Source organism: Pimephales promelas, chromosome 4 (genome assembly GCF_988280905.1).
Source record: "Pimephales promelas chromosome 4, fPimPro1.hap1.1, whole genome shotgun sequence".
NCBI lineage: Eukaryota > Metazoa > Chordata > Actinopteri > Cypriniformes > Leuciscidae > Pimephales > Pimephales promelas.
The window spans coordinates 23,764,876-23,790,110 of NC_142772.1; the positions used below are offsets into that span (position 1 = coordinate 23,764,876).

General features: G+C 37.9%; 1 protein-coding gene across 1 annotated transcript in view; it reads right to left on the minus strand.

Moving 5' to 3' along the window:
- Window positions 1-19,933, minus strand: part of vcana (versican a) — a 46,675-nt gene extending 26,742 nt beyond the window's left edge. Inside the window, exons 1-8 of the mRNA XM_089130696.1 lie at window positions 19,567-19,933; window positions 18,590-18,764; window positions 18,248-18,375; window positions 16,602-16,895; window positions 8,971-10,257; window positions 3,911-6,502; window positions 1,411-3,817; window positions 36-1,335 (exon numbers count right to left, since the gene is read on the minus strand). Coding sequence (XP_088986822.1) covers window positions 36-1,335; window positions 1,411-3,817; window positions 3,911-6,502; window positions 8,971-10,257; window positions 16,602-16,895; window positions 18,248-18,375; window positions 18,590-18,764; window positions 19,567-19,918 — 8,535 coding nt within the window. The 5' untranslated portion in view covers window positions 19,919-19,933. The remainder of the gene's footprint in view (window positions 1-35; window positions 1,336-1,410; window positions 3,818-3,910; window positions 6,503-8,970; window positions 10,258-16,601; window positions 16,896-18,247; window positions 18,376-18,589; window positions 18,765-19,566) is intronic.
- Between the last annotated feature and the right edge of the window lie 5,302 nt (window positions 19,934-25,235).

Sequence of the window (25,235 nt, forward strand, 5' to 3'; positions counted from 1 at the left end):
ATAGTCACTGTGGTTGGTGCTGTATGTGAAATAACATCTTGACTTGTGACTGGTCTTCCTTTTGAGACCCCAGTGTTCAATGATGTAAATATATGAACGGTACTAGTTACAGTAGAGTCAAGAGTGGAAACAGGTTCTCTACTATGCATCTCAGTTGTCTGATCTCCTGTAGCCACTGCATGTGATAAGCTGGACATTGAGATGTGTCCTGTGGTTGTGGTGAGTTCTTGGTCTGATTGGCTTGTTATGTACAATGAACTAGTTGTTGTGAAATCTTTGCTAAACATTTCAGAGGTGTCATCTCCTGATGCTTCTGACTCTGTTGATGGAAAGCTTGAAAAAATACTTGGGGACAGCAAATCTTTACTAGTTGTCATCTCTGAGGTCATTGTGAAAGCACTTTCAGATAATGTCTGGTCTAAATGTTCAGTCTGAGAAGAGGAGGAAAGTGTCTCTGAAACATCAATGATGGTGGACTCAGATGGTTTTGATGACAGCACTTTGTCCTGAACCACAGTCACTGTGGTTGCTGCTGTATGTGAAATAGCATCTTGAATTTTGAATGTTTGTCCTGTTGGGTGCTCAGTACTCAGTGATGTTAATGTATGTACTGTGCTTGATGATGTAGAGTCAAGAGAGGAAACAGGTTCTCTACTATGTGTCTCAGTTGTCCGATCTTGTGTAACTAAAGTATCTGATAAGGTGGACATTGAGATTGTTTCCGTTATATCAGACTCAGACAGTGTTTTAGTGAGATCTCCGTCTGATTTTGTTGTAGTGTGAATTGAGGAACTGGTTGACAAATCTTTGCTAAACATTTCAGAGGTGTCATCTCCTGATGCTTCAGACTCTGTTGATGGCAAGCTTGAAAAATAACTTGATGGTGACAGCAGACCTTTGGCCATTGTCATATCTGAGGCCATTGTGACTGTAATTTTAGAAAATGTCTTGTCTAAATGTTCACTCTGAGTAGAGAAGGAATGTGTCTCTGGAACATGAATGGTGGTGGACTCCAATTGTTTTGATAACAGCTCTTTGTCCTCCATTACAGTCACATTGGTTGTTGCTGTATGTGAAGTAACATCTTGGCTTGTGAATGTTTGTCCCGTTGAGTGCTCAGTACTCAGTGATGTTAATGTATGTACTGTGCTTGATGTAGAGTCAAGAGAGGAAACAGGTTGTCTACTATGTGTCTCAGTTGTCTGATCATGAGTAACTAGAGTATCGGATGCGGTAGATACTGAGATTGTTTCTGTTATATCAGACAGTGTTTTTGTGAGATCTCCGTCTGATTTTGTTGTAGTGTAAAGTGAGGAACTGGTTGACAAATCTTTGCTAAACGTTTCAGAGGTGTCATCTCCTGATGCTTCAGACTCTGTTGATGGCAAGCTTGAAAAAATACTCGGGGACAGCAAATATTTACTAGTTGTCATCTCTGAGATAATTGTGACTGTACTTTCAGATAATGTCTTGTCTAAATGTTCAGTCTGAGCAGAGGAGGAAAGTGTCTCTGAAACATTAATGATGGTGGACTCAGATGGTTTAACTGACAGCTTTTTGTCATCCATCATAGTCACTGTGGTTGGTGCTGTATGTGAAATAACATCTTGACTTGTGACTTTTCTTCCTTTTGAGACCCCAGTGTTCAATGATGTAAATGTATGAATGGTACTAGTTGCAATAGAGTCAAGAGTGGAAACAGGTTCTCTACTATGCATCTCAGTTGTCTGATCTCCTGTAGCCACTGCATCTGTTGAGCTGGACATTGAGATGTGTCCTGTGGTTTTGGTGAGTTCTTGGTCTGATTTGCTCGTTATGTACAATGATCTAGTTGTTGTGAAATCTTTGCTAAACATATCAGAGGTGTCATCTCCTGATGCTTCCGACACTGTTGATGGCAAGCTTGAAAAAATACTCGGGGACAGCAAATCTTTACCGGTTGTCATGTCTGAGGACATTGTAAAAGCACTTTCAGATAATGTCTGGTCTAAATGTTCAGTCTGAGAAGAGGAGGAAAGTGTCTCTGAAACATCACGGATGGTGGACTCAGATGGATTTGATAACAGCTCTTTGTCCTGAACAACAGTCACTGTGGTTGCTGCTGTATGTGAAATAGCATCTTGACTTTTGAATGTTTGTCCCGTTGAGTGCTCAGTACTCAGTGATGTTAATGTATGTACTGTGCTTGATGATGTAGACTCAAGAGAGGAAAAAGGTTGTCTACTTTGTGTCTCAGTTGTCTGATCTTGTGTAACCAAAGAATCTGATAAGGTGGACATTGAGATTGTTTCCGTTATTTCAGACTCAGACAGTGTTTTAGTGAGATCTCCGTCTGATTTTGTTGTAGTATGAATTGAGGAACTGGTTGATAAATCTTTGCTAAACATATCAGAGGTGTCATCTCCTGATGCTTCAGACTCTGTTGATGGCAAGCTTGAAAAAATACTCGGGGACAACAAATCTTCACCAGTTGTCATCTCTGAGGTCATTGTGACAGCACTTTCAGATAATGTCCTGTCTAAATGTTCAGTCTGAGTTGAGGTGGAAAGTGTCTCTGAAACATTAATGATGGTTGACTCAGATGGTTTAACTGACAGCTTTTTGTCATCCATCATAGTCACTGTGGTTGGTGCTGTATGTGAAATAACAGTTTGACTTGTGACTGCTCTTCCTTTTGAGACCCCAGTGTTCAATGATGTAAATGTATGTAGGGTACTAGTTACAGTAGAGTCAAGAGTGGAAACAGGTTCTCTACTATGCATCTCAGTTGTCTGATCTCCTGTAGCCACTGCATGTGATGAGCTGGACACTGAGACGTGTCCTGTGGTTGTGGTGAGTTCTTGGTCTGATTTGCTTGTTATGTACAATGAACTAGTTGTTTTGAAATCTTTGCTAAACATTTCAGAGGTGTCATCTCCTGATGCTTCTGAGTCTGTTGTTGGCAAGCTTGAAAAAATACTCGGGGACAGCAAATCGTTACCGGTTGTCATCTCTGAGGACATTGTGAAAGCACTTTCAGATAATGTCTGGTCTAAATGTTCAGTGTGAGCAGAGGAGGAAAGTGTCTCTGAAACATCAATGATGGTGGACTCAGATTGTTTTGATAACAGCTCTTTGTCCTCCATTACAGTCACTGTGGTTGCTGCTGTATGTGAAGTAACATCTTGACTTGTGAATGTTTGTCCCGTTGGGTGCTCAGTACTCAGTGATGTTAATGTATGTACTGTGCTTGATGATGTAGAGTCAAGAGAGGAAACAGGTTCTCTACTATGTGTCTCAGTTGTCTGATCTTGTGTAACTAAAGTATCTGATAAAGTGGACATTGAGATTGTTTTCGTTATGTCAGACAGTGTTTTAGTGAGATCTCCGTCTGATTTTGTTGTAGTGTGAAGTGAGGAACTGGTTGACAAATCTTTGCTAAACATTTCAGAGGTGTCATCTCCTGATGCTTCAGACTCTGTTGATGGCATGCTTAAAAAAATCCTCGGGGACAGCAAATCTTTACTAGTTGTCATCTCTGAGATCATTGTGACAGCACTTTCAGATATTGTCCTGTCTAAATGTTCAGTCTGAGTTGAGGTGGAAAGTGTCTCTGAAATATTAATGATGGTGGACTCAGATGGTTTAACTGACAGCTTTTTGTCATCCATCATAGTCACTGTGGTTGGTGCTGTATGTGAAATAACATCTTGACTTGTGACTGTTCTTCCTTTTGAGACCCCAGTGTTCATTGATGTAAATATATGAACGGTACTAGTTACAGTAGAGTCAAGAGTGGAAACAGGTTCTCTACTATGCATCTCAGTTGTCTGATCTCCTGTAGCCACTGCATGTGATAAGCTGGACATTGAGATGTGTCCTGTGGTTGTGGTGAGTTCTTGGTCTGATTGGCTTGTTATGTACAATGAACTAGTTGTTGTGAAATCTTTGCTAAACATTTCAGAGGTGTCATCTCCTGATGCTTCTGACTCTGTTGATGGAAAGCTTGAAAAAATACTTGGGGACAGCAAATCTTTACTAGTTGTCATCTCTGAGGTCATTGTGAAAGCACTTTCAGATAATGTCTGGTCTAAATGTTCAGTCTGAGAAGAGGAGGAAAGTGTCTCTGAAACATCAATGATGGTGGACTCAGATGGTTTTGATGACATCACTTTGTCCTGAACCACAGTCACTGTGGTTGCTGCTGTATGTGAAATAGCATCTTGAATTTTGAATGTTTGTCCCGTTGGGTGCTCAGTACTCAGTGATGTTAATGTATGTACTGTGCTTGATGATGTAGAGTCAAGAGAGGAAACAGGTTCTCTACTATGTGTATCAGTTGTCTGATCTTGTGTAACTGAAGTATCTGATGAGGTGGACACTGAGATTGTTTCTGTTATGTCAGACAGTGTTTTAGTGAGATCTCCATCTGATTTTGTTGTAGTATGAATTGAGGAACTGGTTGATAAATCTTTGCTAACCATTTCAGAGGTGTCATCTCCTGATGCTTCAGACTCTGTTGATGGCAAGTTTGAAAAATAACTTGATGGTGACAGCAGACCTTTGGTTGTGGTCATATCTGAGGCCATTGTGACTGTTCTTTCAGAAAATGTCTTGTCTAAATGTTCAGTCTGAGCAGAGGAGGAAAGTGTCTCTGGTACATCAATGATGGTGGACTCCGATTGTTTTGATAACAGCTCTTTGTCCTCCATTACAGTCACTGTGGTTGTTGCTGTTTGTGAAGTAACATCTTGACTTGTGAATATTTGTCCCGTTGAGTGCTCAGTACTCAGTGATGTTAATGTATGTACTGTGCTTGATGATGTAGAGTCAAGAGAGGAAACAGGTTCTCTACTATGCGTCTCAGTTGTCTGATCTCCTGTCCCCACTTCATCTGATGAGCTAGACACTGAGATGTTTCCTGTTGTTTTGGTGAGTTCCTGGTCTGATTTAATTGTTATGTACAGTGAACTTGTTGTTGTGAAAATTTTGCTAAACATTTCAGAGGTGTCATCTTCTGATGCTTCGGACTCTGTTGATGGCAAGCTTGAAAAAATCCTCGGGGTCAGCAAATCTTTACCGGTTGTCATCTCTGAGGTCATTGTGACAGTGCTTTCAGATAATGTCTTGTCTAAATGTTCAGGCTGAGCAGAGGATGAAATTGACTCAGAAACATAAATGGTGGTGGACTCAGATGGTTTTGCTGACAAGTCTTTGTCCTCTATCACGATCGCTGCTGTTGTTGTTGCTGTATGTGATGTAATATCTTTACTTGTGACGATTCGTCCAGTTGATTCCATAGTACTTACTGTATGCACTGTGCTTGATGAAGTAGAATCAGTATAGGAAACAGGTTCTCTACCATGTACATCAGTTATCTGATCTTTTCTTGTCTCGGCATCTGTTAAGCTGGATGCTGAGATTGTTGTTGTGGTTTTATTGAGCTCTTGGTCTGATTTGGTCATTGTATATAATTCCGAACTTATTGTTGTGGTGTTAAACATATAAGATGTCTCATCAACTGAAGCTTCAGACTCTGAAGACTGTAAAAGTGAAGAAAAATGTGATGGCGAAAGCTCATCTTTTGCTGTGGTCATCCCTAAATTCTTTGTTGATGGTATCATGGATTGTGAAGCTTCCTCTTTCTGCATTTTAACAGTCTCGCTCGATGATGGTCTAGGTGTAAATATTATGCCCAGTTCATTTGTTGTTGTACTATGTACTTGAGTAGGCAGAGTCAAAGTGAACACTTCAGGCGTCTGAACACCTACGCCTTCTTCGTCTGTATCCAAATGGTCCTTATGTTCAGAAGTAGACTCTATGGCAGAAATATCTGTGGGTGTTGTCGTTTTAGTCAAATCATCTTTCTGAGTTGTCATTCCCATGACCTGTGTTATAGCAGCTGTATCTTTGTCTTTTTCTTCTGTTATAGAGATAGTACTGTGCACTGAATGAGATATAGATAACTTAGTAGAGTCATCAAGATCCAAAGGAATATCTGTTGATCCTATTGGGTGTACATATTTTACAGAAGGTTGTTTTTCAGTTGTCGTCATTGAAATGCTTGGAATGACAGTTCCTTCAGATATGAGAATCTCCTCTTCACTAATTGATATGGGAGTTAATGGGAGAGTGGATTCTACTACTATTCCTCCTGGGGACACCATTGAAGATCCTGACACCAATGATTCATGTGATGTTCTGCCAGCCTCCACTAATGAACTATCAAATTCAAATATTGTTTCAATTTGTTCACTTAAGTTGTTTACTGTAAGGGAATCACTTCCAAACTTATCTCCTCTAACTTCTTCTGCCACATCTTTAGGATGAAGTGTCCCCTCAAGCTTGCCATTTATGAAGCTGACTGTTGGGGTCATGGAAATGGCTAAAGAGGACAAGAAATCCCCACTTGCCACAACAGTCTCCTGATCAATGGGAAGAAGATCAGCAGGTATCTCAGGAATGTGTACCAACTGGGGAATGTGAGGATGTTTTTCTACGAAAGGCATCAGGTTTTGATTATCTGTTGAAAAAAGGGGGATCAAAGAAACATGGGATTAAATTCATTGGCCCTTTTCTGTGGGTGTGACAAAATGACAAACGTTTAACCTGTTAACCAGCACCCCCGCTTTAAAAAAAAAAAGAATCCCCAAACGGCATACCCAAACTAAAGCAGACAGACTTTATGACCCCTTTGCACTAAAAGCACAAGTATGGTCTCATTTGAAAGCAGACCCTTGTGGCTACAAAATTTTGGAAAGTTATTAGAGTATTTTTTTTAAGTATTTTTATATTTTTAAAAGTATTTTTATGAAATATTATGAGTATAAAAGTTGGCATTGTATTAATCTAGAAATCCACTGCAGCTAAAGCCACATGTGTGACCATGTTGTATTTTAAATATGAAAATGTATATAATTCTGAGTTTTATTAAATGTTTTTACAGATAATCTCATGTAAATAGTTTTCAGAAGACTCTAAAATGTTAACTATATATATTTTTTTTTGTTATTTTCTAATCATCAATTCAGTGTATTGTCTCAATATATCACCCCATTCAGTTTCAGTCTTTCCTGCACACATTCACACCTCTCTGGGCTTGTTATGGCTCTAATTATTATTTTCTTTTGTCTTCATTATAATTACTAACAACTGTCTATATCCACACTGTTTCAATCCTAATTTCTTTGATCAATGTTCTCACTTCACATTTGAAACAGTATCAAATGCCCTTCTTTAAAAAATAAACAGTGTTTCAGTGAGCATTCCTATTCAAAATTATTCATACAAATAACAGCTACACTCTAAAAAAAATGGTTCTTTACACGTAGTAACAGTTTTATTTATTTTCTATTTAATACCGTATCGTCCTGAAGAGCTGTGAATTTAAACACCCCCAATGTATCAGGCAATGTATAGGCACAGTATAATCTCACCAGATTTAATAGTTGAGGCTGTGTAGTTATGCCATATTAAAAGTCTTGGCCCAAATATAGCCAAAAAGAAATGGCAAATGTTTCAGGTAAACTGCCTAAGTTATATACTGGACCCTTACAACCAACAACACAATTTGGCACACTAACAGACCCCACAACAACTGATTCTTTCCACAAAAATTGTCATCAGAGTCCAGAGAAAGACAGACATCAAGTTCCTTCTTGACTTAGTAAACATGACACAAACTAAATCCCTAAATATCTACCATTTCATCTTACTGAAAAGTTGGACATATCAGTTAAACATCCCACAAAGCTACTGATATGCAAGGTTGGAAAAGGACTAATATTTCCCACAAGCCAAACTTTAGTTTAGTTTCCAGATTAGTAGCTAATGTTGGGGAATACCTGCCGAGACAAAGGATAATATCTGCAGACACCTGGTTCAGCCAATATGAGTCTGGACAGACTGAATACAGAAAAAAAAAAATCTCCTCCTCTCATTGTCATTTGTTTGCCTATTGCCCAACTTTCAAACACAGGGGAATGGTCAAACCCAATGTTCCCAGCATCATTTTATGCGTCTGTTGAAACAAGCTGGAGCATGCTCAAAAAAGGGAGTAGTGCACGGGGCTGAATACAGGCACAAATGTGCTTTTGTACCTAAATCATTACCTCACTGCCCTAAGCATCCTGGGTAATGTCCTGAACTCATAGTTTAATCTTTGTGTCATAATATTTTGACATAAAATGTGTAATATATCATTATTACACCCTGGCTTTCCTTTGGTCTTTTGCTTATTTCATACAAACAAACAAGTAGGCCAACAGAAAAATACTATTCTCACAATCTCTTCACTGCCACTTACTCAGCTGTCTCTATACAGATGAGACTCTGCTGTAGAGATGACATCAGCCATGTTGTAGTGTCCAGACATCAGTGCACTAACAGAACTCTATGTTTATGCTGGTAAGGGTCCAAAGCCTCATCCTGCCAACCAAGCCTGCAGTCACTGACAGAAATCACAGGGAGAACAGATTTGCTAGGGCATCCCCTAACAAACAGCTCTCTAAACTAAATGTAATCTGTACTGAAAACAAGCCAAATGCAGTCTGTCATTAACAGATCAGACCTGACAACTTATGTTGTGTCTGTGGAGCAGAGAATGTGACGGTTTCTGTCCTTGAGCTTCAAAATTGCTCAATCGTAAATTCATGCCAGCATGAATGTGTGTGTGTGTGTTTATAAATCTGCATGTGTTTTTGTTTGACCACATATTTGTTTTTGGTTTTATTTCCTTTTTCTTTCTTTTTTTTATGCTAGGTCCTATCGAACACAACGCGGACCAGTTTGAATCACAGTGTTAAAAATCAATTCCCCTATTTGATTAAAGTGAAGACTTCAGATGCAAAAGCCCCTAAATGCCACCTCTGTCAAAAATTAGATGATGATTTTGAGAAAATGCTTTATGCACATAGAATACGTTCATCATATACTTTCCCTTCAAACCCACTAAATCCCAGCCTCAGCCTCAAAGTAAAGAAGATATCATACCTAGATCTTTAGAATCAGTGGAGGTGTGCATGGCCTCTGTTAGTGTCTCCTTGGGTGCCTTTGAAGGGCCTAAGGCAGCTTCTTCTGTGATGTTCATCTGTGATGTTTCTTGGTGAGTAAGTGAAGGTGTTGTTATCTCTGCTGCCGAAGCAACTGTGGCTGAACTAGGTGTAGTTAAACCTTGTGACTTTGTCACACGGTCAATCAATTCAGCAGTTTCGCTTTCCGAATAGCTGGTGAGTGTTTGAGACACTTTTTGTGTAGATTTGGAGGTTCCAGTAGATGTTTCTCCAGGTTCTGAGCTTTGCATAAAAACAGTGGGTGTAACTGTAGAATCAGTGACTGGAACTCCACTGGAGGTCTCTGAAGGTTCAGGTTCTGAGCTTGTGGATCTCTGTGTAGACAGAGGAGGGGGGTCCGCCATAACAACCCCAACCCTAGTCTCATCTTCATACTCAGAGAAAACAGTAGAGTTAGCGCTCTCAAGAAAAGTGTCCCCTGTTGCCAATGAGAAGGATGACTGTGTGGAAGCATGTGATTCAGCTTCATCTTTACCATTACTGGTCTCACTAGCTGAGTGAGTCAGAATCTGGGTTGGGAATTTATCACGATCACTTTGAGTGATGGATTCGCTAAGTGAGGACGATTCAGATGTGTGTCCAGATTCTACAGTGTTTACTAATGTTACTCCAGAGGATTCTGGTTCTAAAACTCTGTCTGTTGTAATATCAACCAGAATGGATTCCTCTGTTTTCCCAACTGCGAACATTGGTTTTGTGCTTAGTGAGCCTGAAAGTAAAATATCAGGTAGAACGGTCCTCACTTCAATGATACTCTTATCCTCTGGTTCCTCCATTAGTTCTTCCGTGGCGGTGGGAGTGGCAGTAGTAAGCTCGTCACGGACCACATCTCCACGAACTTTTGCTTCATCGTCAGCCTTCTCAGTGCCAAAATCACTAATATCAAAATCTGGAACTTTTGTCGTGGGGACGCTTGCCTCAGATTTCACACTGACTGCAGCTGCATATGGTGTATTGATGGATTCTAGTCTGTCAGGGAAGTGGCTTGTCTTTGGTGGTGTCATGCTTGTAGAAAACATAGAAGGGGCGTCGGTAAGAGACAGGTCGTCATCAGAGGTGGCCTGTGATGTGTGAGAGGGACTGGCCTCAGATGTCTGGCCTCTGGTGGTCTCGGTGGCAAAGAATGTAGTAGTGGGCTGCATAGTTGTACCACTTTTGATTGCGACATCCACCCAGGAGGACTGGTTGAACAAAAGCTTAGAGGGGCCTATATGGAGAAAATAATTGTCACAATATTTACCCAATATTTCAATATTTTGTATTATAGACATGCACTCAAACATGAGCAGACGGGTGCATTCAATATAAATACATCAAAACATAAAAGTAGGCAATCAAAATTCATATCAAAATACACTACCTTTTCCCTACACTACCACTACACTAACTTAATCCTCATTTAAATCCTTATTTATGCATTCAATTGATCAAATAATGACAGTAAAGAATTTCACATTGTTGAAAAAAACTATTATTTCAAATAAATGCTGAGGGGGGGGGGGCGTATAGACGTATCTGCAACATTTAAACGTAACATGATTACGTTTTTACAGCTACAAAAGGTAAACTATTCACGAATATTCTATATCATAAAGACATCTGTATAATTTCCCTTTTTATCATTTTATAGATAAATGTAAGATCCCATAACCCTAATCCCAAACCTAAACATACCCATTTTATACTTAATATAGAAAGGATAGAACGTAACGGACAGATGTGTCGGGAAAGGGCAGTTTTAGTAACAATATAGCATTAAAATATATTTTGAACCACCAATCCTACTCGTACCTCTAAACCTACCCATAACAATTCCTTAAAACTATGTAACAAACTACTTTATATCAATAAATGCGACTGAAAACTTCATTAATAAGACAGTGGAATGCAATAGAGTCAAAACATAATGCTACGATATTATTATGCATAAATTGTGATATGTACAGATATGTACGTCGGTGGATTTGTTCATACGTAAATAAATTACGTTTTTGTGCTGTCAATACGTAAAAATTTTACGTTTTAGTACTGTAAATACGTCAGTATTATATGTTTCTGCGCATATAAAACGTAATTATATATACGTATGATAGAACGACACTTTACGTACAAATACATACGTATTCTCATGAGATCACGTTGTAATTTCTGAAGGATCGTGACAGACTGAAGTAATGATGCTAATTCAGCTTTGCCTTGACATGAATAACATTTTTAAATATCTTCAAATAGAAAACAGTTATTTTAAATTTCAACAATATTTCACAATATTACTATTTTTACTGTATTCAAAGAAATGCAGCCTTATTCGCCTTATTCACTTGGCGGCCATTTTGAAAATGGAACGCCGCTGAGGGGTACACTCACCCGGAAGGATGCATGCGACGCAGCAGCACCAGCAATGAAAACTCGCAATGCGGACCACCAATCATTCCTGTCTGCCCGAATTAACGATGCAAAATGTGAAGCAAAGTGCCAGTGACTGAAACATCCCCCGGGCTGTGTTAATTAAGGGATACAGTACCTGTATCGGAGGTTTTATCCACGACATTGAACGTAGGAATGGACGCCTTGCCAGTTTCTGCGAGCTTGCAGCAGCCAGAGGTAATTAACGTTAGTAAGCTAAGCTGTAATATGGAGTTGTTGACTGTGTAAGTTACTATGTTAGATACAATTGTACTTTATTGTTTAGATAGATACACATCCAGTAGCTTACATACACACACATGCATGTAAAACAATCAAATCACTCACATGTATGTAAAAGGAAAGAGGAGAAGTGATTTTAAGGTCTGACAGGGACTGATCCTGTTACACACTGACAATGATAAGCTGCTATGGTGACAATACAAGTTTACATATATGTATAGATTCATAAAGAATAAAAATAATGATGGTAATGGATTTGTATAGATTCTAATAGTACACAGTCAACTTCCTACAAGCTTGCAGAAACTGAGGTAAATTGGCGTCCATTCTTACGTTCAATGTCGTGGATAAAACCTCCGATACAGGTACTGTATCCCTTAATTAACACAGCCCGGGGGATGTTTCAGTCACTGGCACTTTGCTTCACATTTTGCATCGTTAATTCGGAATGATTGGTGGTCCGCACTGCGAGTTTTCATTGCTGGTGCTGCTGCGTCGCATGCATCCTTCCGGGTGAGTGTACCCCTCAGCGGCGTTCCATTTTCAAAATGGCCGCCAAGTGAATAAGGCGAATAGGGAGCACGAGAGACTTCGAGACACGAGAGAAAAATCGTACTGACCCCAAACAATTAACCTGTAGTTTAAACAGAGTAATTGGTTATCAGCTTGCATCCATTTAATCGGATTATTTTTGTTTATAGAAATATATAAAAGTATTACCATTTTTTTTTTTTGTCAGACGGGTACTATGGTTTGATCTACTGGTATGTATTGTCTACTTTTCGCCACTTTATCAAAAATATTGTAAACTGGATTTTCGGACAGTCCTCTGCTATGGAAATCTTTCTGTTTTTCACACAGCAGCTTGCACATTATGGACATAATGCTTGGTTGTATGATTATTATAATTAAATTATTATGAAACATTATCCCAGTATTGCCGAAACAAGGCATGATTTAATTATATTGTTCTCAAGAGTCCTCGAAAGTCCTAAAATTGTTTAAACACACTTAGGTCATAAAGCTTTTTAAATTGTTGCAATTTGAAAGTGATTTTCACCTTCAAATATTAGTCTTTTTTTTTTTCAAAGCATTATATCTAAGTACATTTCATTGTGTGCAATGCTTAAGTTTGGTTGACGAGAATAGCTCATCAGATTACCTCAGATTAACTTGGCTTTAAACTATTCAGTGGATTTGTTTTATCTGAATGGTGTCAGAATGGTTCCAACAACCTAAAAATTATTATGCAAATTGAAGTTTTTTCACACAAACAGCTTACATGCTCTTAATGGCTGTTTAGCACTTAATTACCCTGTGTTCACACAAAAAAGTGTCATCTTCAAATACAACAGGCTCGCAGCCAAGGCTCCAGCTGTTCTCTATTATCTCCAGGCTCTTTCTATTCAATCTGATGTCAGCCATGAGGTACTTTTCCCCTTAATAAAAATGTCTCTCATTCATGTGGTGCATTTTCTGATGGTTTGGGATGTTACAATGTGGCAAGGTGTGGTGAAGGGCGAAAACATCCTAACATTTGTCATCCTAATCCAGCCTGATTAGCTAATGTGATTTTATGCACATTTGCCACTATATCAAACATTCGTAGTCATCACAGGGCAAAAGAACATGAGAACCAAACGCATCATGTAAGAGAAAACACTTGAACAGCACTCAATGCCACATGGATCAGAGAGGCTTAACAGACTTGAAATAGACCAAACAAATACAGAGGTCACAGTGTCGAGGTTTAGGGTGAACCCCAGGTCCATTACTTATCACAGCAGTCAGTGGCTGTCATTCTGGGTGAGTGCCCTGCCTGGCAGGGGGTATGCTGTCTAAATTAACCTCAGTTGAAAAGATAAACCCCCCAGGTCAGGGGTTAGCGAGACGCACTGATTTTAGAGCTCTGGAAGTAGCGCTCTCCTTTATCCGCATGTCCGTTCAGATAAGTGCTGGTGCAAATGACAGGAAGAACAGAAAGTCTGACAGTGTAAAGAGTCAGGAAAAAAAGGAGCAGGTAACACCTAAGCACTTTTTCATGTTTGTTGATGGCAATAGGTCTGTACTGTGCATCTGAAAAAGATATTACAGAAGAGGTAGTAGCTCTGTATTATGCAAATAAAGGCCAGATTTACTTACAGCTCGCTCCAGAGCAAACTCTTTTTTTGGAATTAAAAAAACCACTCTCAGGATATACTAAAGAAACAAATTGCTGTGTAAAGGCGTGGACAGGGTTATTTTTACGGCTGAGTTTCCCATTCTAATGCAAAATTTATGGGAGGAGAGTATTTAAATGAATCACTATGGTTTGCACTAGTCAGGTTACTGGTATTTGCACCATTATTTAACTAAGGGTGTCTTAAACCAGACGCTAATTTGCGTTGCTCTTGGTAGATTTTGTTGGTCATTATGGAAATAATCCGGCTGTGTCGGTGCTCTTTAATTTGCGTGTCATCGGTAGATCACATGCACAACTTTCCACTCCGATCTGCACTTTTTTTAGAATTGCGCTCTCACATTAATTTGCCCTGTTTAGTAAATCCCACGAAAAAAAAAAAAAAGGATCATCATTTACTCACCCGACAAGATATTGACTATTAAAAAAAAATACTATGGAAATCAATAGGGCCCATGAACTGTTTGGTTACCGATATATTTAAAAAATGTGCTCTTTTGAGTTCAGAAGAGGAAAAAAAAAATCAGACTTGATGGTGAGTAAATTGTAACAGAATTTTCATTTTTGGATGAACTATCCTTTTAATGGCGACTCAAAGACAGCAATCCTTACCTTTCAGAGACAAATGTAAATGCATCAATTGCTATAAATGCATGACTGTTATGGGGTGGTTGATTGCAATTTCACTTTTTTCATTTGAAATAGTGTGTAATGTTGCTGTTGGTGCATGAACAGTATCTCCACTGAAAGTTCAACACAAGCAGAGATATCCTCGGTAACACTTTAGAATATGGTTCCTTCGTTAATGAATAACTACACTAGAACCAGTAAGTAATGCAATATTAACAATCTAGTAAGTACCATTAACTAACAAGTAATATCGCACAGATGAAAGTGGTACTTCACTATTAACTAATTAATAACTACCATTGTTGAATGCTTCCCAGAGAACTACTGAAAAAGTTTATTAACAATCTAGTAACTAAAAAAAAAAAAACTCTTGATTAAAAAACTAGTAAGTAATAGTGCGCAGATGAAAGTGTTACTACATACTTATGTGGGAATTACGAATTATTTGGATTCGTATTATAAAGTGAAGACCATGGGAACTAACTAGTAATGACTCAAATGTTACTAAAGAAATTTTCTAAAAGTATACTAAAGTTCACCAAAAATCTCAAACGCTTGAAATGACTTAAATGTTTGGTTGCACAAATATGACTAGATCATGTAGTAACACTTCAGTCATTACTAGTTAGTTCCAATGATCTTCACTTTATAATACAAATCCAAATAATTCCCACAGAAGTATCTAGTAACACTTTCATCTGCGCACTATTACTTACTAATTCATCAGAGTTTCTTTTTAGTTAGTAGTTACTAGATTGTTAATAAACTTTTTCAGTGGTTCTCTGGGAAGTATTAAAAAAAATAGAAGTTATTGATTAGTTAATAGTGAACTAACACATTCATATGTGCGCTATTACTTACTAGTTCATTAATCAGAGTTTCTTGTTAGTTAATAATAGTTACTAGATTGTTAATATTGTGTTACTCATTGGTTCTTGTGTAGTTATTCATTAACGAAGGAACCGTACTCTAAAGTGTTACCATATCGTCTTTTAAAAATCAGGAGGTTTAATGCCACTAAACGTTTAATGTTTAACACCGGTGTGATCGTACGCGTGAAAGGGTTAAAAATCAGGAACTTTAATGCCAACAAAAATGACTCGAATGGGACAGCAACAAGATACTTCCCAGGTTTTAATAATTGAAAATTATTATTTTTATATCAATTTTGATCACCGATGGCTAATAATAAAATGTTTTTAAATGCTACGAGTGAAATTAGGCATCAAAACATTATAATGCTCAAAATAAAAATTTAAAAAATGAATATTCATTTTGAGATTTACATTTACCAGTGTTTTAACTTTAGGGTTAGCGTTTAATGACAGGAAAGGTCATTGAAATTTAAAATGTGGGAAAATTACATTTTAATATTTTAAATATCCAGTACTGGCTGCTAAATAAATACATCTATAATAACCGTCATACCATAATACCCTTTATATGTATTGCATCCCTACCAGCATTGAAAATAGCTGCTCAGAGCCATTAAACTAGGTAGCTCTAGACTAACTTGACTTTGACATGTCTCAGTGCTGTTTATCTTTAGAGAATGAATAATAGTGTTCTTTTGAGGTCGTCTCATCTTGGCCAATGAGAATATCAAGTCTTTCTGAAGTCTCAGTACCTACAACACCACAAAGCAAAGTCTGACAAGCAACTGCCATTTAGCCATGAAGCACTACAGTGGCATAACGGACCTCTGAGTGTTTAAACACTCTTGTTAACCAAGCCCAGAGTGGTTTCCTTAGAAACGGGCGGCAACCCAGAATGCAGTGGGTGAGATCAGTGAATCACTGGAGAATGAGCTACTCTCATGTAAACTTTTCCATACTCTGTGTCTCAACCTAAAAGATCCTCAATTAACTAAAAGCCTTGCACTCTAACTAAAATTCTGCTTTGATTTACTGCCGTTAAGAGGCCTTCACAGTAAGTCTGGAGCTCATGTGTAAGTGTGTAATGGGGTAAGGGCTTCAATTTTATGCCTGCTGTGAGAAATGACGTCAAAGCAGCTGGTAAAGTGGCTGTTCTTGCATTCAGGTGTTCGTTTATTACACCATAAACACTTCATGAGCTCAGTGAAAAGTCTTTACCTTTGAAACAGTATGCTCCGAGCCTCATACTGGGATCCGGGAAGCCTGTTTGGTTTCGGTAGCGGTACAAGGTGCGGACACCCAGCAGGCCACCACCACACTGACTTCTGGGTATGGAGACCGGGTGGCGGGCACTGCCGTCAGACAGCCATCCATAATCGCATCGGTCGAGGCCCTGTCTCCAGGCAGCGTGGAGTTGACCAGGTGAGGCCAGCTCTGCATTCATGCTTTCACACTCCGCCTTGGCCTCAGCAAAGGTCATCTTTTTCATTGTAGGCGCGAAGTAAACATTGCCTGGAGTAAAAACATGAAAGAAACATTAAATATCTGAAATTAGCTGAATTTTGAGTTTGTCATAAAAACAGCTTACATGTTAAAAAGCAATAATCATCATTATTAAAGTTTTGCGAACACATTAATATCAAAGTGCCAGTCAATGAATCAAAACCCCGGATATTGGATCTGGGAGGAGGGGGAATACCCTGAATAATATGACAAACACAAATAAATTAAATAGCTTTCAGAAAATAAATAAAAATATTCAAACAAATGCTGTGGTGAAAAGGATGAAAATAAAAACGAGGGGGAGTTGTTTAAGTGCAGTCTTGGGTGTTGCTGTCGAAAGCTAGAACTGAGGTTTTAATGACGTCTAAGTAATATACAGCAGACATTCCCAAATCTTCTTTCATGAGGCAATGAGACATATTAAACACCACAGCATACAACAGGGTGTTCATTTTATGAATCCATTTTCCATTTGCTCTTTCTGATGTTAGTTGTTTTTCATATCTGTCACAACACTAAAATGAATATATTGGTATTAAGTATACTAAGTCTCCTGACAAGTTATGACAATTAAAAACGTTTTTTTTTTTTTTTTTTTTGGTCATTCTGGCTTTTGAAAGAACTAGAATCTTCTACAAACAACAATTTCTAATCATTATTAGCAAATTACTTGAAATACACGTCATTTTTAAAAGAATACTATCATTCAAACTATCAGCTATCAAATAAAACAGTAACACTTTACAATAAGGTTCATTAGTTAACATTATTATTGTATTGTATTTTAACTAACATGACCTAACAATGAGCAATACATATGTTACAGTATTTATTTGTTAATGTTTGTTAATAAAAACCCAGCTGTTCAATGATTATTCATGTTAGTTCAGGGTGCATTAACTAATGTTAAAAAAAAACTGATTTTAATAATGTATTAGTAAATGTTGAAATAAACATTTAATACGATTTTAAGTATTGTTCATAGTTCATGTTACCTAAGGTAATTGAATAATGTTTACCAACGAACCTTATTGTAAAGTGTTACCAATAAAACCCCTGACAGTATGTTCTGATAAGATGATGTACATTCGGCAAAACAAGTTTATGTTCACGAAAGACTTGGGATTGAAAAGAAACTCACAGATACCACAGATGTTCATTGCCAATATGGTCGACATTCATTTTTGGTCATAACCGTGGTTTAAAACCACATGAAATATGTCAGCATAGAGCAAATATAACAGATAAACTACAGCTCTTTCACATTACCACAGGACTTTTGGCCTTGTAAAGAAGTTTTATATTATTTTATTTTTGAAATGAAATAAGTTGTAAGAAATAACAGAATACTAAACTCTTACCCTCAAGCTTATCCACATAGCAGAACACGTCGAAGGTCTCTGTGGGCCTGCGTTTGCCATAAGACCTGACACCAGGTTTTCCAGGCAGATTTCCAAAGCAGCCAGGCCTTGGTCTAGTGATTGGATATCTACAGATAGAAACAATCCACAGAGAGAAACAAGTTTCTCACGACTGAAAAATAGCACACAATTATCATTTGTTTAGCTTTTGCAATTTCCTTTTTGTATCAACATGTTGACATATTGTTTAGAACTTATTACTGGGATTGCCAGTAGAGAATATAGAAGTACAGGTCGTTTGTGTGTGTGCGTGAGAGAGTGTGTGTGAGTGTTGCTTCTAACCTCACTGTTTGATCTGCAATCCAGCCAGCATCACACTGGTCAAATCCATCCTCATAGGCAGCTCTCAGCTGTTCTGCCGTAACGATGGTTGCTCCGACATCGCTGCAGGTCTGCACAGCTTGTGCATAGTTCAGAGTGTATCTGCTGACCCTTGACCTGTAGTGAAACACCACGCCTGTTCAAAAGAACACATAAAATAAACAAAAATGAGCATCTCCTAAGAAAGACCGTTCCATCCATTAACAGTTTTGTTTAATAGGGCCATATTGTATTACTGCCATTGTTGTCAGTGACCAGCCGCCATAAATTTGAAGACTAATACAAACTGCTTTAGTCCTGAAGAGGTCTGCTAGTTGCTTATAAACAAATTAATAAAGCAAGCAGCGTTGGGACATTCATTTGAACGAGGGGACATTCCATCCACCCCCATAATTGTCGCTTTGAAACAAATTCAAATTAAATGAGTAATGGATCTAATTAAAATGGCAGTGTGTCTTTGCTAAGAGCAGGGTGGTGCTGTGATTCTAGAGCCAAAGCAGTTCGGGGCTGACCCATCCCATCCTTTCACATGGCCTGTCCATAAATCATCCCATACAAGATGTCTCCGAGTGTCAAGATGCATCCCAGTGTATCCAAGCACAGAGGGAAGACATTACGAGAGGCAAAGTTTATTGGAGAGCATTTAACTTTTTTTACACTGTAACTATAATCTGGGAGGATCCAAAACAACCTTAAAATCCCTCAACAATTTAGATAATCTGTGCTTGCGGGTTTTCTCCCATTAACAGTTCCACTTAACAGACTGAACTTTCATTTATCTATAATTTACGTTGGTTATGACTGTCATTGATCAATTAGTTTTGAGGAATTTCCCATACTGGCAGCATATGTGCTTCAGATACAACAATGGCGTCTTTAAAATATATATTTGAAATTTGAGAGAAAGCGAGAAGACGAAGCTGTTAAAACGATCTTACCATCGACATTTAAACTAACTGTGTCTTGTGTGTCCTCAATCCCAAACATTACTTCACAGCGGTATGTTCCAGCATCACTTGCCCGGAGCTTCACCATAGTTAGAGAAGCATCGCCAATGTCTTCCGGGTGACTCTGCACAGACACGCGACTCCTGTACCCAGAGCCAATCTTAATGACGCCGTTTTGGGTGACGAGAACAGTCGACTCCACACCCCCCTCGAATTTTGTCCATTTGATGCGCAGGTGATCTGTTCCGGAGGCATTTCTGTTTCTAGGTCCAACGGTCGGGATGATGGAGAAATAACACGGAAGGGTCACTTTCCCGGACAACAAGCCGCTGACGGGACGCATCTCCAATAATGTGCTAGAGACTGAGAGAATGAAAGGCATGAGATGTATACACACAGCTGCATCCACCACAAACCACAGGAAATCATGCCTCACAGTGTTTATGATAATTGAGCTAAGAATTATTTTACTGCCTCTGTGAAGCCTAAGGGTAAGTATACCAGAGACTGTTTTCCTGTAGAAGGACAGATGACCTTGAACAGGGGACGTTGAAAGGATCATAACTGTCAGAAAATCACTATATACTTGGACCAACAATGTTATAAATGCTTTGGACAGGTGGGATTACCCCTGAGGGTAACACCACTGTGTGTGAGCATGGCCTCTCAGAGTGATGAAGTCAAGCCATCTGTTTGCACCAGACTACAAGAAGTTCCTAATTAAAAGGTATAGGTGCCTGGAAGTAAACCATTAGTGGCAGCTAGGGGACAAGAGTTTGTGGGAATGCAGGGTCTGCTCCACAACAGTTTGACCACTTTGGGAGATGCATTTAAATGAATTTTACAATTAGAGATAGATCACGCTAAAATTAAAATTGTAGAAGTACTTACCCTCAAGTTGTTCCAAACCTCCCAAAGAGTTTATTTATTCTCTTGAACAACAAAAGTATAATTTGAAGAATTTTGGTATCCAGACTGTTGATGGCACCTATTTACTTACATATTAGAAAGAAAAACAAAATACTATGGAAGTCAATGAGTGCTGTCAACTGTCTGGTTACCAACATTGTTTCATCTTCTTTTGTGTTCAACAAGAAACTCGTATGGGTTTGGAACAGCATGAGGGTGAGTAAATGGTGGGAAAAAAAAATACATTTTTGGGTGAACTGTCCCTTTAAGTTGATTTTTGTTGCAAGAAATAAAATCAAATTAGCCCTTAAAACAGCACAAAAAGAGAAGCATACATTCATTCATTTATGACATGTAAACGCCAGTCTTGCATGAATAAATCCAATGTCCACACTTTCTTCACCAGATAAATACTTTTGAAATATAATAGATGTAAAAATAAATAAATGAAAAGCTTACCTGGTCCAGTCGTTGTTTGGTATATGCAGATCAACCACAATATGTGTCTTATATTTAGCAACATCTTCATGGCTAAGAGGTGAAGAGAAGAATCATTGATTTGATAAGTCACTAAAATCTAGTTGTAAACTGAGCTGAATGACTGAGACATTTGCTATTCATTAAGACTCGCATTTGCTGAACGGCGTTACTCATCTGACTGGCGATGTGGTGGCCATACAGAGTGTTTCCTCTCAGAGGGTGGGTGGCGGAATTGAGTATTCAGTTGTTATAATCCCCTGCGGGGGGTGAGGCACAAACTTTTGCCACCGCACCACTACAAATGCTGGGCTCGTAAAACAACCATTATTAGATTAGAGATAGGCTTTAATTAAAATATAGCTTACTACTGTGAAAGCTGAAAGAAGATGTAGGTGAAATTTTAAGATTTTGTTTTAGTTTTATTTTTCCTTCATCAAGGTACTGACTTGCATGTGTTTGTTTTCCTTACGTTTCATCTCATCGAGTGGGAATAATAATAAATAAATAAAAAGTCGGCATTTTAAAATTGCACAAGTTGCCTAATACGTTTACTTGAACGTTTAAGGATAGGATAAACACGTGCAGTGATGAAGTCATCACACTTTTGGTCACTCGAATTCATAAACTTATCTGATGATCTATGAACCTATCTGTGACAAAAATTAATGTAAACAAATGTTACATTGCTCAAACATACAAAAATTTGCTTTAGCCCACTGCAATATGGAAAATAAAACTAGCCTAAAATTTTATACCGCCACTGTGGCAAAATAAAATCCTAAAATCCTTAATCGCAGCTACATTGAATTCTGATCAGAAATCGCTTATTTTACGCATGCGTGAAATGTCTGCGCGCTCTTGTATTTCACTCCTGTAGCCTAATGCAACTGGAATTTCCACACTTTGTAATACTTAGATTAGATGCCTATAGTTAATGTATAATAGTCAAATACTAGAATATTTGTAAATTGAGATTCACATGTCCTGGCCCAAGCATAGGGGATCTGGATGGAATCTATATTTGTTACGCCCAATGATGTAGCCTACGTTCAGTATCAGAGATGAGAACCGTTACTATTTCAGTTCAGTTGTACTTTTTTTTGGGATAATTTTACTTCTGTGTTCTACACTAAGTGGGGACACAAGGGGAACTTGAGTTGTCTATATGTGCGAAATATAGGTTCAAAAGCCCATTGTATTTACTCCGTATTCACTTGGAATGTTGTAGTAAAAAAAAAAAAAAAAAAAAAAAAAAAATCTGAACAACAAAAATAAATTATGATAACAATCATTAAAATGTAGAAAACATTCGTTAAAAATCACATCTAAGCTAGTCATTTAAATTATGTTCTGATTCAAATGTAACCATAGCCATGCAATCGACTGAATAAGTTTGGCAATTAATAAATGAATTACTCTGACTGACGACACTGACATAAATTATTACGGAGACAAAAAAATGAATGAAATACGGTACCTTTCCCGAAAGTTATAATTCCAAACGAAATAAATGTTAGTTAATCCCAGTTCACAATGGGTCCACATGAAACCTTCACACGTGTCCTTGTATCAGTTTAAATCTCTTTCTTGGACCGTGTTGCTTGCTGTGGTCCGGACACAAAATGTGAACGCTGTCACCAAATCAAATCCATTTTACACTGTAAGTAACTTTAAGGGATTTAGAGGAGGGGCTCACAGCCCACCCAAAAAAGTGAGTGGACACCACCTAGAAGGGAGGTGCGGGGAAAGTGAGGACGCGCGTCACAGGTGCCCCAATTATAGACAAGACAAAAGTGGGCGCGCGCAATCAAAGAAAATTACATTTACAACTAAATACGAACGAATTAAAAGAAAGTGTCACATTTCCCTTTTCGCTCCGAGGTGCAGAGCACAGAAGTAAATAAATTATACCTTGATAATAGCCTGTTAAGCAAGCGTTTGCCTCAAATAGAAATGAAAAAAATAATAATAATAATAATAACTTTTGCATCGTCACTTAGCCAATTGTGGCTCGTGGTAAAACAAACAAACAAACAAACAAACAAAATAAAAAGCAAACAAACATGAAAATAATTCTCGTTAACCGTTTAATCAGTTCAAATAAATTAGGCTACGTGAAGTTTTTTTTTTTTTTTTTTTTATTGTTCCCCCAAGTCACCATTTACGTTAACACACTCACCCATGAATTGTTCCCGTATTAATTTGAACTCAACAGTTATTTGGTGAATCACATCATATGCGCTGCAACAGAGAGTTGCCCCTCCACACGGGGGAGAGCCAACTTCAGCAATAAGACAAAGCAACCGGATATTTAAAAGGTTATAAAGTGACTCAATGAACTTTGAGGAAGGTTCATGCTGCAATAAATGACAGCGCTTAATATAAATCACTTTGATATGGGCTTTATTGTTTTGTTTAGATTTGTAATTAATTTGCCATTGTACTGAAAGCACAGTTCAACCTTTCAAATAAAATCCATCTGATTTCACTTCACACTGATTTTATTGTTCACTTGATTACCAAACGAATAGGCTATAGCAAATAATAATAATGTAATATTCACACACGCACACACACAATCTAAGTTAAGATGGTTTTGAACAAGGTCTTTGAAACCAACATGCAAAACCCTATTAGAGAAAACAAATTTGCACTCAAAACCAATTACTGAGATATAGTCCTTGTGACTGAACAGTGTTAGATACACAAAACAAACCAATATAAGTGGACATAATGTGGAAGATGGCATCATGGCAGTACAATTTAGATATAGACAATAATCACAGTTTTCTTTTACAGATAGCACTTCATAATTCCTACCATAAACTTTTAATCTCCAATGGTCGAGAGGTGCATTTCCAGGTCGGTGCTTTTCTGGCTTACTTCCTTCCAAGATAACGGATCTCATTTTCATCTGGAAAAGCTCCCACTCCCCACCCATACCTTCACCACATGCCCAGGGTCAGTGCTTTAACCATTACTCACTTCCATGTACTTTAAATGAAATGGACATACCTGTCACAGAAAGTATCTTTATACCTTTTGTTGACCGATGAATGTATACTCATCACTTTTGACATCCTGTATCATCACAAAATCAGCACATTTCCCAAAAGCAACACTATCCACAGTACTAAAAATGTTAAGGACTTGACATTTCCAAGTAATCAGACTCAGTACAATATATCAAGAAATAAAAAGAAACTGTTTGCAAGAATGACTATACTGGTTCAGAATGGTAAGTTGTTAATGATATTTAATTATCTAAGGTAATTTTTGTTATGCACTGGCAATTATGTCCTTATTTCCAAGACACAATGACAATTTTCTTTTTTTTTTGTCAAATCACCCAGACATATCGCTGATTCAGTCAGATGACTCAGGTCTTACAGGTTGATCGGCCTGTTTTTCAAACATCATAAAAGTATGGAATATTAGCTCAAACTAGATGATAAATCAGAGAACCATAGCAAGAAATTGTCTTTTCATTCACTGGATACTTTTAAAGGAATCTTTGTAACGTTCACTGATCCATACATACAAGCTACATTTGTGGGTCCCACTTTATATTAAGTGGCCCTAATACCTGTGAACTTACATGGTTACTAGATATGTACTAAGTATGTAAGTACAGTGTAAGTACACATTGGTACATAGTATTTACAGCTGTAATATTTGTGTAACTACACAAATGTAATAACACACTGAAAGGTATGGGTAAGTACAAATGTGTAACAGGACATTAGTAACAACACTTTTTTCACTAGAGTAAGTACACATGTGTAACAGGCACTATGTAACTACATTTTGTAACAACAATGTATTTACACACGTTCTTCCACTTCCACACAGTCTTCAATACTGTAGTTACTAGTTTGGAAGGCACTGAAACTCCACTGAAATCATGATAATTCCTATGTGTATACCATGTATTTATTGTTTGACTGGCAGGACTCACGCTGAATTACAGCTAAAGTTTCCCCCTGTGGTATCAGTGTACTGTACTTACACGGTAACTCCTCAGTAACTCTGCACTTGATAGAATGTGTTAAACAATCATAACTTACTGTGTATAATAAAAACAACCAAACCTCTGTACAACTCTCTATTAACAGTGTACTTACATGGTAACTCCTCAGGAAGTGTCTACTTAACATAAAGTGTAAAAGGGCCATAACTTACTGTCTATAATAAAAACAACCAAACCTCTGTACAACTCTGTATTAACAGTGTACTTACACGGTAACTCCTCAGGAAGTGTCTACTTAATA